The 13,699-nt window shown below is 36.9% G+C and overlaps 1 protein-coding gene across 1 annotated transcript in view; it reads right to left on the bottom strand.

The window, feature by feature from the left end:
- The window catches only part of WDR11 (WD repeat domain 11), a 102,556-nt gene that overhangs the window by 61,550 nt on the left and 27,307 nt on the right, over positions 1 to 13,699 (bottom strand). The window contains exon 10 of the mRNA XM_077126226.1: positions 8,422 to 8,598. Within this exon, the coding sequence (XP_076982341.1) occupies positions 8,422 to 8,598 (177 nt within the window). The remainder of the gene's footprint in view (positions 1 to 8,421; positions 8,599 to 13,699) is intronic.

Here is a 13,699-nt window from a genome sequence, read left to right as displayed (position 1 = left end):
GAGTTGGTACTAATTCTTTCTGGAATGTTTGATAGAATTCAGATGTGAAGCCGTCTGGCCCTGGACTTTTCTTTTTAGGAAGCTTTTGAATGACTAATTCAATTTCTTTACTTGTGATTGGTTTGTTGAGGTCATCTATGTCTTCTTGAGTCAAAGTTGGTTGTTCATGTCTTTCCAGGAACCCGTCCATTTTATCTAAATTGTTGTATTTATTAGCATAAAGTTGTTCATAGTATCCTGTTATTACCTCCTTTATTTCTGTGAGGTCAGTAGTTATGTCTCCTCTTCCATTTCTGATCTTATTTATTTGCATCCTCTCTCTTCTTCTTTTTGTCAATCTTGCTAAGGGCCCATCAATCTTATTGATTTTCTCATAGAACCAACTTCTGGCCTTACTGATTTTCTCTATTGTTTTCATGTTTTCAATTTCATTTATTTCTGCTCTAATCTTTGTTATTTCTTGCCTTTTGCTTGCTTTGGGATTAGTTTGCTGTTCTTTCTCCAGTTCTTCCAAATGGATAGTTAATTCATGCATTTTTGCCTTTTCTTCTTTTCTGATATAGGCATTTAGGGCAATAAATTTCCCTCTTAGCACTGCCTTTGCTGCGTCCCATAAGTTTTGATATGTTGTGTTTTCATTTTCATTTGCCTCGAGGTATTTGCTAATTTCTCTAGCGATTTCTTCTTTGACCCACTCGTTGTTTAGGAGTGTGTTGTTGAGCCTCCACGTATTTGTGAATTTTCTGGCACTCCGCCTATTATTGATTTCCAACTTCATTCCTTTATGATCCAAGAAAGTGTTGTGTATGATTTCAATCTTTTTAAATTTGTTAAGACTTGCTTTGTGACCCAGCATATGGTCTATCTTTGAGAATGATCCATGAGCACTTGAGAAAAAGGTGTATCCTGCTGTTGTGGGATGTAATGTCCTCTAAATGTCTGTTAAGTCTAGCTCATTTATAGTAATATTCAGATTCTCTATTTCTTTATTGATCCTCTGTCTAGATGTTCTGTCCATTGATGAGAGTGGTGAATTGAAGTCTCCAACCTTTATGGTATATGAGTCTATTTCCCTTTTCACTGTTTGCACTGTATTCCTCACGTATTTTGGGGCATTCTGGTTCGGTCCATAAATATTTATGACTGATATGTCTTCTTGTTTAATTGTTCCTTTTATTAGTATATAGTCTCCTTCTTTGTCTCTTTTAACTGCTTTACATTTGAAGTCTAATTTGTTGGATATTAGTGTAGCCACTCCTGCTCTTTTCTGGTTGTTATTTGCATGAAATATCTTTTCCCAACCTTTCACTTTCAACCTATGTTTATCTTTGGGTCCAAGATGTGTTTCCTGTAGACAGCATATAGAAGGATCCTGTTTTTTAATCCATTCTGCCAGTCTGTGTCTTTTGATTGGGGAATTCAGTCCATTAACATTTAGTGTTATTACTGTTTGGATAATATTTTCCTCTAACATTTTGCCTTTTGTATGATATATATATCATATCTGATTTTCCTTCTTTCTACACTCTTCTCCATACCTCTCTCTTCTGTCTTTTCGTATCTGACTCTAGTGCTCCCTTTAGTATTTCTTGCAGAGCTGGTCTCTTGGTCACAAATTCTCTCAGTGACTTTTTGTCTGAGAATGTTTTAATTTCTCCCTCATTTTTGAAGGATAATTTTGCTGGATATAGGAGTCTTGGTTGGCAGTTTTTCTCTTTTAGTAATTTAAATATATCATCCCACTGTCTTCTAGCTTCCATGGTTTCTGCTGAGAAATCTACACATAGTCTTATTGGGTTTCCCTTGTATGTTATGGATTGTTTTTCTCTTGCTGCTTTCAAGATCCTCTCTTTCTCTTTGACCTCTGACATTCTAACTAGTAAGTGTCTTGGAGAACGCCTATTTGTGTCTAATCTCTTTGGGGTGCGCTGCACTTCTTGGATCTGTAATTTTAGGTCTTTCATAAGAGTTGGGAAATTTTCAGTGATAATTTCTTCCATTAGTTTTTCTCCTCCTTTTCCCTTCTCTTCTCCTTCTGGGACACCCACAACATGTATATTTGTGCGGTTCATACTGTCCTTGAGTTCCCTGATACCCTGTTCAAATTTTCCCATTCTTTTCCGGATAGTTTCTGTTTCTTTTTGGAATTCAGATGTTCCATCCTCCAAATCACTAATTCTATCTTCTGTCTCTTTAAATCTATCATTGTAGGTATCCATTGTTTTTTCCATCTTTTCTACTTTATCCTTCACTTCCATAAGTTCTGTGATTTGTTTTTTCAGTTTTTCTATTTCTTCTTTTTGTGCAGCCCACGTCCTCTTCATGTCCTCCCTCAATTTATCGATTTCATTTTTGAAGAGGTTTTCCATTTCTGTTCGTATATTCAGCATTAGTTGTCTCAGCTCTTGTATCTCATTTAAACTATTGGTTTGTTCCTTTGACTGGGCCATATTCTCAATCTTCTGAGCGTGGACAGTTATCTTCTGCTGCTGGCATCTGGGCATTTAGTCAGATTTCCCTGGGTATCGGACCCAACAAGGTTGTAAGATTTTTCTGTGAAATCTCTGGGTTCTGTTTTTCTTATCCTGCCCAGTAGGTGGCGCTCGTGGCACACGTTTGTCTGCGGGTCCCACCAGTAAAAGGTGCTGTGGGTCCTTTAACTTTGGAAAACTCTCGCCGTCCGGGAGGTTCGCTAGCCGAAGCGGCTTGGAAGAGTGCCAGCCAGCCCGGGGTCCGAACGCGGGGAGGGTCGCTGGCCGCCGCAGCCCGGGAAAGCGCCCGTCTGAATTTCCTAGTCGGCCCAGGGCGCCAAGCTTGGCGGGAGGGCGCCAGCCACAGCGGCCCGCCCGGGAGAGTACACCTTCCCGGGGAGTCACGGGTTTGGAAGGGCCCCCCCCCCCGTCGCCGTTCTCCGCGGCCTGGGGATTTCCGATCCAATTCTCTCAGTTGGTCCGGGGGGTCACGCGTGGTGTGGGCACCAGCCGCCGCGGTTTGAGGGGACCGCCTGTCCAATTCTCCCAGCCGGCCCGGGGAGGGGGAAGGGAATGACTCAGGCCGCTTGCCGCCCCGCCCGGTGAAGCCCGCACCCCTCGGCGATCTCACCAGAGTGGGTTCTCTCAGCCAGCCAGCCATTCCAGGATGGGGTACGCTGTCTTTTTTATCTCTGTCGTGGCTTTGGGAGCTGTTCTGTATCATTTCTACTCCCCTAGTAGCTGTCCTGGAGGAGAAACTAAGATCCGCGCGTCTTACTAAGCCGCCATCTTCTCCGGAAGTCCTAAGTATTTATTTTTTATTCATATATATTACATATTCACATACCATGTAATCACCCAAAGTGTACAAAGGTTCAAAATATCATCAAATAGATGTACATTTATTATTACAACCAATTGTATTTTTCTTTTTTGTGAAAAATAACATGGACACAAAAAGCAATAAGTTTCAAATCATATCATAACAATTAGTTATAGAACAGATTTCAGAGTTCGGTATGGGTTACAATTGCACAATTTTAGGTTTTTACTTCTAGCTGCTCTAAGATACTGGAGACTAAAAGAAATATCAATAAAATGATTCAGCAATCATACTCATTTGTTAAAGCATACCTTCTCTGTATAACTCCACCATCACCTTTGATCTTTCTTCCACTCTTTAGGGGTATATGGGCCATGACCATTCTGATTTTTTAAACTGAAAGGGACTACCAGTAATTTGGGATAGTGGAATGGAACCAGTTGATTTTCTGGAGAGGATGACCCCTCTGCATTTCAGGACTATCTCTAGGGACCCATCTGGAGGTTGTAGGTTTCTGAAAGATATCTTAGTGCATAAAACCTTTGTAGATTCTTATATAAATCCCTAGGTATTCTTCAGGATTGGCAGGAATGGTTTTGGTTCGGGTTTGGGAAATTATGGTAGGTAGCAATATCTAACTGAAGCTTGTGTAAGAGTGATCTCCAGAGTACCCTCTCAACTATATTTGAACTCTCTCACCACTGATACTTTATTCCCACTTTTGGTGAGGATGGCATTGTTGATTCCACGGTGCCAAGGCCAGGTTCATCCCTGGGAGTCATCTCCCATACCACCAGACTTTCACCCCTGGATGTCATGTCCTACATAGGGGGGAGGGTAATGATTTCATTTGCAGAGCTGGGCTTAGAGAGAGAGACAGGCAATGTCTGAGCACCAACAGATGTCCTCCAAAAATAACTCTTAGATACAGCTATAGGTAGGCTAAGCTTCTATGCTACATACATAAGCTTCACAAGAGCAAGCATCAACATCAAGGACTTGCAACATGGCAAGCAAACTCACCACATTCCCCCTCTCTATATGGGACATGACTCCCAGGGGTGTAAACCTCCCTGGCAACGTGGGACAGAAATTCTAGAATGAGCTAGGATTCAGCATCAAGCATTCTCAACTGAAATGGAAGAGAAATGAGACAAAATAAAGTGTCAGTGGCTGAGAGATTGTTCAAACAGAGTCAAGAGGTTATACCAAAGGCTATTCTTACACATTATAAAGATATCCCCTTTTCAGTTTATGGTATATTAGAGTGGCTAGAGGGAAGTGCCTCTGTAGAGCTGTGTGCCAGCAGCCACACTTCTTGAAGATGACTGTATAATGATATAGTTTTTGCAATGTGACTGTGTGATTCTGAAAACCTTGTTTCTGATGCTCCTTTTACCTACCGTATGGACAGATAAGTAAAACATATGGATTGAAAATAAATAAATAATAGGGGGAACAAATGTTAAAATTAAAATATATATATGCTGAATAAATGGAAATATTAGTGGTCAATGAGAGGAAGGGGGTCAATATCTAACCCAGTTAGATATTGCGTATGGTAATGTATGAGTTTTATCTTTTTATTTCTTTTTCTGGAGTGATGCTAATGTTCTAAAAAATGATCATGGTGATGAATATACAACTATGTGATGATACTGTGAGCCACTGAATGTACACCATTTATGGAATGTCTGTATGTTAAGAATGGATGTGCTTGTATGTTGTCTCAATAAAAATTTAAAAAAAAAAAGAAAAAAATAATTTACTAAAAATAAATTCTTGTAAATAAGGAAAAAAAGGATGTTGAATGTTGTCACATGCTTTTTTCAGCATCAATCAAGATGATCATGTGATTCTTCCCTTTCAATTTGTTAATGTGCTATATTGTAAATTTCTGGTGTTGAACCATCCTTGCCTTTCCAGTAGAAATCCCATCTGGTCATGGTGTATAATTCTTTTAATGTTATTGTTGGGTTTTATTTGATAGTGCTTTGTTGAGAATTTTTCCATCTATGTTCACTGGGTAGACTGGCCTGCAGTTTTCCTTTCTTATAGCATCTTTACACAGCTTTGGTATTAAGGTGATGTTAGCGTCATAAAATGAGTTAGGTAGTATGCTGTTTTCTTCAATTTTTTGGTAAAATTCCCAGTGAAGCCATCTGGTCTTAGGCTTTTCTTTGTAGGAAGATTATTTTTTAATGTTTTTCACTGTTAAATATAACATATATACAGAGAAAAGAAAGAAAAAGCAATGATTTTCAAAGCACACCTCAACAGTAGATACAGAACAGATTTCAGACTTTTAGTTTACTATTCCACTATTTCAGATTTTTCATTCATCTCCAGACAGCTACTGATCTCTCTAGTAATTTCTTCTTTGATGCATTCTTTGATTGGGAGTATAGACATTTACGATTATTACTTCTTCTTGGTTAACGGTCCCTTTTATTAATATACAGTCTCCTTCTTTGTCTCTCTATGATGTCTTTATATTTAAAGTATATTTTGTCTGATATTAGTATAGCTACTCCACCTTTCTTTTGGTTACAGCTTATGTGGAGCCTCTTTTTTCCATCCTTTCACTTCCAATCTATTTGTATCCTTGTGTCTAAGAAGACTCTCTTGTAAGTAGCATATAGCTGGATTATATTTCTTAAGCCATTCTGCCAATGTGCATCTTTAAACTGGTAAATTTAGTCCATTAACACTCAAAGTTATTACTGTAAAGGTATTTTTTCAATCCACCAATTTATCCTTTGGATTTAATGTGTCAGAACTATAAATTCTTTTCCCTCTTTCTCCTTTAATCCTTTAGGTTACCCTTACTGGTACTTTTCAATTCTGTGCCCTCCTCCAGACCTCCCTCACCTGTCTCTTTTTTTCAGTCAGCAGAACTCCATTCAATATTTCTTGTAGGGCTGTTCTCTTGTTGACAAATTCTCTCAGCATTTGTTTGTCTGTGAAATTTTAATTTCTCCCTCCGTTTTGAAGGACAATTTGGCTGGAAACAGAATTCTTCGCAGGAAGTCTTTGTCTTTCAGGTTCTTAAACATATCCTACCACTGTCTTCTTGCCTCCATAGTGCCAGTTGAGTAGTCCAAACTCAGTCTTTTGTGGTTTCCCTTGTATACAGTAGATTGTTTTTCTCTTGCCGCTTTCAGGATTTTCTGCTTTTCTTCAATATTTGACAGACTGATTAGTACGTGTCTTGGCAAAGGCATATATGGATTTATTCCATTTGGAGTTCGTTGGGTTTCTTTGATTTGCATATTTATGTCATTTATAAGGGCTGGGAAGTTTTCACCCATTATAACCACAACTAATCTTCCTAGCCCTTTACTCTTCTCTTTTCCTTCTGGGACACTGATGATTCCTGTATGTGCGTGCTTTGCTTTGTTCATCATTTCCCTGAGATTCAATTCAAATCTTTTCCATTTTTTTTTTTGCCATTTGCTCTTTTGTGTGTATGAAATCAGTTGCCCTGTCCTCTAGTTGCTTATTCTTTCTTCTGCATCTTCAAATCTGCTGCTGTGTGTCTTTAGTATATTTTTTATTTGGTCTATAGCATCTTTAATCTGTGATATCTGTTATTTTTCTATTTGTTCTTTAAATTCCTCATTATGCTCTTCTAGTGTCTTCTTGATCTCCTTTATTTCATCAGCCATCCCACTGACTTTATTTTGTAATAAAATATATGACCATCTTTGATTAGTTGTTACAAAGTCTGTTTCTCCTCAATTGTTTTAGTGTGGTCATTAGGTTGGGCTATATCTCTTTGCATCCTGATATGCTTAGTGATCTTCTGTTGCCTTTGAAGCATGGAAATATCTTGATAGGGTTATTCCGGAAGTTAATTTTTTTCAGTAGTCTAAAGCTTTGTATTTGCAGGATGGACGTGGAGCAGGATGTGGGGCATAGGGTGGGGCAAAACAGTGTTGTGATGGGTTGCGACAGGCTGGGGATACTAGTCCCTGTGAGCGTGGGATACAAGGTGCGTCAATAGTATATATTTTTTTTTCTAAAAAAAAATGGATTTGACACTAGTTTGAACAAATTTTTAACGACAAAGTGTTATAGTCATTTTCAGGGACCTTAATGTCTTCAGTACCCTTAAGGCTCATAGCATGGCTGTATTATTGCCAGCTTTGTCTTTGCCAATAGCATTTTAAGAAAAAATCTTGAAATTTTCAAACAAGGACACTATTTTTCAATAACTTTCGATTAATGTTTTAATCTTATATACTTAATGGCAAATTAAAGTTCAACATTCTGTGAAAAGAAAATTAGGTTCATTACTTTCTATGTACAGCAGTTGAAACCTGGACAAATATTTCTGTCTACAACATAAAAATATGCAATTTCAGCCCATGAGGAAAAGCTTAGATTTCAGAGAACAGGGCCACTTTAAGCAATGTTTTAGATACAATTCTTAGCAAATGAAGAACGCTGTTGCTGCTATAACTATTAAATATGACAATATTATTAGTTAAAGACACAATATAAAATGACATTCACATAAAATGACTTGGGTGGTCCAAGAAAATTCTAGGCACCTAGGATTGAGCACTGCACAGGAAATAACCCCCTGAAACCTCAGAAATGCAGTGATAGTGTCAGGGACACTATCTTCTGGTCTCAGGTAGATGAGTTATCATTGTGATAAAAAAGGCAGAGGGATTAGTCAAAAAAAGTACCACACCAATACTATGGGTCAATAATAGTGGGGCATAAGGGATATGGGGGGACTTGGGTTTTATTTTTTATTTCTATTTCTTTGCTGGAGTACCAAAAATGTTCTAAAATTGATGATGAGGATATATACACAACTATGTGATGATACAGTGAGACAGTGACTGTATACTTTGGATGAGTTGTATGGTATGTGAATATATCTCAATAAAATTGCTTAAAAAAAGCACAGGGATTAAAAGGATAGGGAAAAAAAACAGTAAGAAGAAAACTGGTATTTGAAGATGAGTCTTTTACACAATTTCACTTAAACTCTTCCTCCCTTAAAAGCATTCTCAATGAGAATAAAGGATTTTTTAGTAACAGGCAGCATAAATGACTTACAAAATATAAGTCAGACAGGGAAAGCTATGAAAGGAATAGATTAACACTCACCAACAGCCAGCAATGGCTGATACATCTTGATGTTTTTTGTGGTCAGCGGTGGGCACATACGGACAGCAAACTGTGGTGAGGGCAGACCTGACAGTAGTCCCGTCAGCAGAAATTTGAGGTGCACTTCCTGCAGTATGGAGCCTTTGGGATGTTCTTCCCCAGCAATTGCGCTTTGTCCTGATTTGTAATAAAAAACATAGACAGATTAATTATAATGTATGCTGACCTTACAATTATAAAGAACTTTTCAGGTCTAGAAGAAAAGGGATAACATAGCACATAAAGGGCTGCACTTATTAGGGCCACAAAGGCTCTGTCCTTGACTATGGGACTTCAATCACATCTTCTAACACCTCAAAGACAGCTTACTCCAGAGTACTGCTATCCAAAATTCAGGAACCTATACCTTTAAAGAACTACTGTTCCAGCCAAAGTTCTTGGTTTAGGGCATCAAACAAGGACTTCAGAACAAATAAAGAGGACTTGGGTTAGAGAAGTTTCTGTGGAGCTGGAGGTTGCAACACATTCGTCTTATTTTCTTTCTAAAAGGTTGCTTTTTAATCTGGTGTACTTCGTAAACTGCACATAAAACGTAATCACAAATAGCAGGTTCAAAAACTTGTTTATAGTTTCTAATATGAAACTTTTGGGGGTACAAGAATAGTTCAGTGGTAGAATTCTTGCCTGCCATGTGGGGCACCCAGGTTTGATTCCTGGCCCATGCACATACCCCCCGACAAAAATTCAACCAATGGTGTTGTAATAACTGGACACTCACATGGAAAAAGAATGAAATGTGATCCCCATAATATAGCATACAAAAAAAAAAAAACTTTTCTTAATGCGTCAATGTAATTATAAAATTTAAACTTCACAAAGAAATTATACATAAGTATATAAAACAACAACTATAAAATAAATAATATACATATACTATATAAAGGGTAACTGTGAATAGTCACATCTTAAATGGCATTTTCAGATACCTATTGGTGCTTTCATGACTCAAACTAAAAAAATGACTGTAATAAAAACCACTGAAAACAAAACATGAGTTCAATAAATGTCAATTATCAAATACCAGGATCAACTTGTCAAAAAAATAATAAAGAATATACATATACACATACACACACACACATTTATACTATGAAAGCGAAAAATGGAAATTAACGAGTGGGTGATGGATTATAAATAAAGCTCTTTGAAGCTGTAAAGTTTATTAAAATTTAATTTTAATAAAATAATTGCTTTAAATCCATAAAATATATTGAAAAACGGCCATTAATTTAACCAGATTAAAATGAAACCTTTAGATTAGCCATTCAATTGAAACCAATTTTTCTGCCTAACTTTGGTAATGAAAGAAAGGGTATAAAGAAATGAGAAGTTCAACATGTAGAACCATATATACCGAGATATTAGCTTGGAATTGACTCCTGGGAACTGCCACATTTTTCTTTAAGCATCTTCCATACAAGGCAATCCACTAGGTAGGTCAGATTAGGCTTTAATAGGCAGTAGACTTTAACCATTGAATATAAATCAGGTTTCTGTACTTAATTGATTTCAGTTATCACTAGGTACATTCTGAAACTTAAATTAAAGTTTAATTAAAATGTTTTCAAATAGTAAAGCTTTATATATTTAATACTTTTAAATCAATGACAATGTCAAGAACTGCTACACAACTTGCATCATTTTGTTTCTTTAAAAGTACGTTTCTCTACACTGGAAGCAACAGAAAACTTGTTCTAAGGTGCGAGGACATGGAGCAGAAGGCTGAGAAGAGGAAGAGAAGAAGGTTCTTTGCCAGACTTGTCATATTTAGAATATATTTTCGTATTACAACCAAAAAAAAAAAAGTACATTTCTTAAGATATGCAAGCAGCATAAATTTTAACCTACAATGGGCTTCATTTTACTGTACAGTTCTGTGCATGTGTGTTTTATAATTCTTTTCACTTTAATATTTTTATTAAGTACAGACAAGGTCAATTAACTCAGAATATTGTGTTACCGATAAAATGAATTGGGCAAAATAAGTATGTGCTTAAACTTCCTCATATGGATTTATGTGTGGAGGGTGACTGGAAAGAATTTTAAACATAAAAGCTAGTGTCACTGACATAGTAAAGGTAAAATCAGAGGCTTCTAATACACAATATAGGGGTCTTAGAGATACATGGAAGCCAGAGATGGGTGAACAGTTAGCCAATGAGGTTGAACTCAAATGTAAGGGAATTGATGGAAGTGAAGGTGGTTCTCTAGTGAGTCTATAAGTAGTATTACTATATTGAAGGTGAACATGATTGAAAGGGGTTATATAGACCTATCTGTCCTGCTGATTAACACTTTAGAAATATAAGTTAAGTTCTTACAAGAACTACTTTAAAGGTACGATTCATGTACAAAGAGTGTTTAAGTCCAGGGTATAGGGGGATAACTGCTATTGCATGTGATAGGATACATTTAATAGGAAAACATCAGTAGTGCCACAGCAACACCAAGGGAAATAACGGGGAAAGGGACAAAAGCTAAGGGGAGGTTTAGTTCTCCTATTTCATGAGGGTGTGTTTATTGGTTATCTTTCTCTTGGGAACAACGAAATTATCTAAAACTTAGAGTGTTGATGGACTGTGGACTTTGGGCATTATACATGATGCTTAATAAATGTAGATGGCTGAAGGATGCACTGACTGAAAAGTAGATTGAATGATGGTGTATACTTATGATTGAAAATTGTGTGGCTACAAAAAGGAACGAAATCATGATGTATACAATGATGTGACTGAACCTGTGGGACATTTGGTGAGGCAAAATTAGCCAGAAATGAAAGAATAATTATTGTATGGTTTCCTTTAGAAAATGCTTATAAAAAAACAGGGGCCTAGATTGTAAACTCTTATGCAGACACATTTAGTCAAAGTGGTAATTATTATTTCTGGATTTTGAGAGGCTGTTTTACATATGTATAACTTGGTATTTAGAGATGAGAATAAAGTCAGTCAGGTGGAGATTAAGGTAATTCAGAAAACAGGGGTAAGGAAAGCATTGTCTGTATTTTAGAACAGCACCTACTCTTTGAGACCAAAGGAAGAAAGGTTTATTTTGTCCAGAACCTAAATTTTCTGTAGCACATAATCTAACCCAACCTGTCTGGATAGCTCATTTGAACAATCAAAACACAGGGAACCCCAAATAAGAATGAGGGCCTTTAATCCTGTATTGCTTAATGTAATGCCTGGATCTATGCTAGAATATATTAAGCAGATAATCAAAAAGTACTGACAAAAACCCTTGAGGAATGGGAGAAAAAAATATGGAACTATTAAACTTTATCACTGAGGAAACCCCTGATACTGTGTCAAACATTAGGGACACATAAATCAATAGCCCAAACCCTTGATCTTGAGGCTTATTCTTGTGAAGCTTATATATGTAGTGAAGGTTAGCCTACCTATAGGTATGCCTAAGAGTTACTTCTGGAGGACCTCTTCTGTTGCTCAGATGTGGCCTCAATCTCTAAGCCCAAATCTACAAGTGAAATCATTGCTCTCCTCCCGACATGGGACATGATATCCAGGAGTGAAAGTCTCCCTGGCGGTATGGGAGATGACTCCCAGAGATAAGTCCAGCCCTAGCACCATTGGATCAACAATGCCATCCTGACCAAAAAGGTGAAAGAAGTGGAAAAAATAAGGTATCACTGGCTAAGAGAGTTCAAATAGAGTCAAGAGGCTACTTTGGAGGTCACGCTTACACAAGCTTCAGTTAGACACTGCTACTTATCACAACTTGCCAAAGCCCACCAAAACCATCCCAGCCAATCCTAAAGAACATCTAGGATGATATTTAAGATTCTACAAAAGTTTCATGCACTTGGGTAACTTTCCAGAAACCTTCAACCTCCAGATGGGTCCCTGGACCAGAAAAGTCCCAAAACCTAGAGGGCCCAGCCTATTCAGAGCATCAGCCAGTTCCATCATCCTATACCATATTACTGACAGCCCCTTCCAACATGAAAAAGTTAGAATGGCCAAGGCCCAAATACTCCTAAACAGTGGGAGAAAGATCAAAGGTGATGGTAGCATTATACAGGGAAGGTAGGGTTTAACAAATGAATATGACTGCTGAATCATTAAACTGATACTTCTTTTAGTCTCCAGTATTTTAGAGGGGTCAGAAGTGGAAACCTAAAATTGTGGAATTATAACCTATACCCAACTCTGAAATTTGTTTTACAATTAATTGTTGTGCTTTGAAATTTATTGCTTTTTTGTATGAAAAATTTTCATGAAAAATTCGAGTGTGATGATAAAAAAAATACTTGTTTCTTCTAGTCTCCTATGTTCTGGAGCAGCTAGAAGAAAAAATCTGAGATGATATGGTAGCCCATGACAAACTCTGAGATCTGATCCTGTAACTAACTACCTGTTGAAGAGTGCTTTGAAACTATTGCTTTTTCCTTTTTTTGCTTTGTATATATATATATATATATTATACAATGAAAAAAGTTGGAGGGGAAAAAAAAAAGTTAGCATCATCGAGTAAAAGGATTTTACAACCAGCAGGAAGCATGAGAAAACCAAGGCCTGGAGAGGTTAAGGTCTCGCAGTAGAGTAGCTAGGCCTGCCAGCCACCGCTAAATAATATACACTTCAGACCGCAGTGACTGGATTCTAATTATGGCTCTTCTACTTGTTGGATATGATTTGGGGCAAGTTATTTAATTTCTCGGGGACTCAGTTTCTGCATATATGAAATGGAGACAATAATATCTACTTCGCAGGGCTATGATGAGGTAATATTTATTTAGCACAGCATTTAACACAGTATTAAGTACTCAATAAAGGTCACTTCTGATTAAGATGATTGATATGGTAATGCTCTTTCTAGTACATCATCAAGTATATTTAAACAAAAATCTACTGACTAATATCCTGAAAATGAAATTAACTTAATATATTACACTATGTAAGAATAAATCACGATACAGAAACTCCTTTATAAATCACACTCACATTTTTTTTAAAAAGTGAGACAAAATTGCTTGGGATATTTACTCCTTACAATTTTAACTTGCATAATATTTAAACTCACAAATCCTCATTCTTCCTTAAATATATATTGGCCCCACAAATAACTAAATAACTTCAAAACAGTATTTTATCTGCAAAGAAAGAATTGTTGAAAGATAAAATCCCTAACATAATTATAAGAAAATGTAAAAAAAGGGGTGAAAATTTTTCTAATATTACAGTCATTTTATTCCTTC

The sequence above is a fragment of the Tamandua tetradactyla genome, chromosome 13 (assembly GCF_023851605.1).
Source record: "Tamandua tetradactyla isolate mTamTet1 chromosome 13, mTamTet1.pri, whole genome shotgun sequence".
NCBI classification, from domain to species: Eukaryota; Metazoa; Chordata; class Mammalia; order Pilosa; family Myrmecophagidae; genus Tamandua; species Tamandua tetradactyla.
Note: the sequence above shows the minus strand (reverse complement) of the source record. Positions and strands in the feature narration are given on the sequence as shown.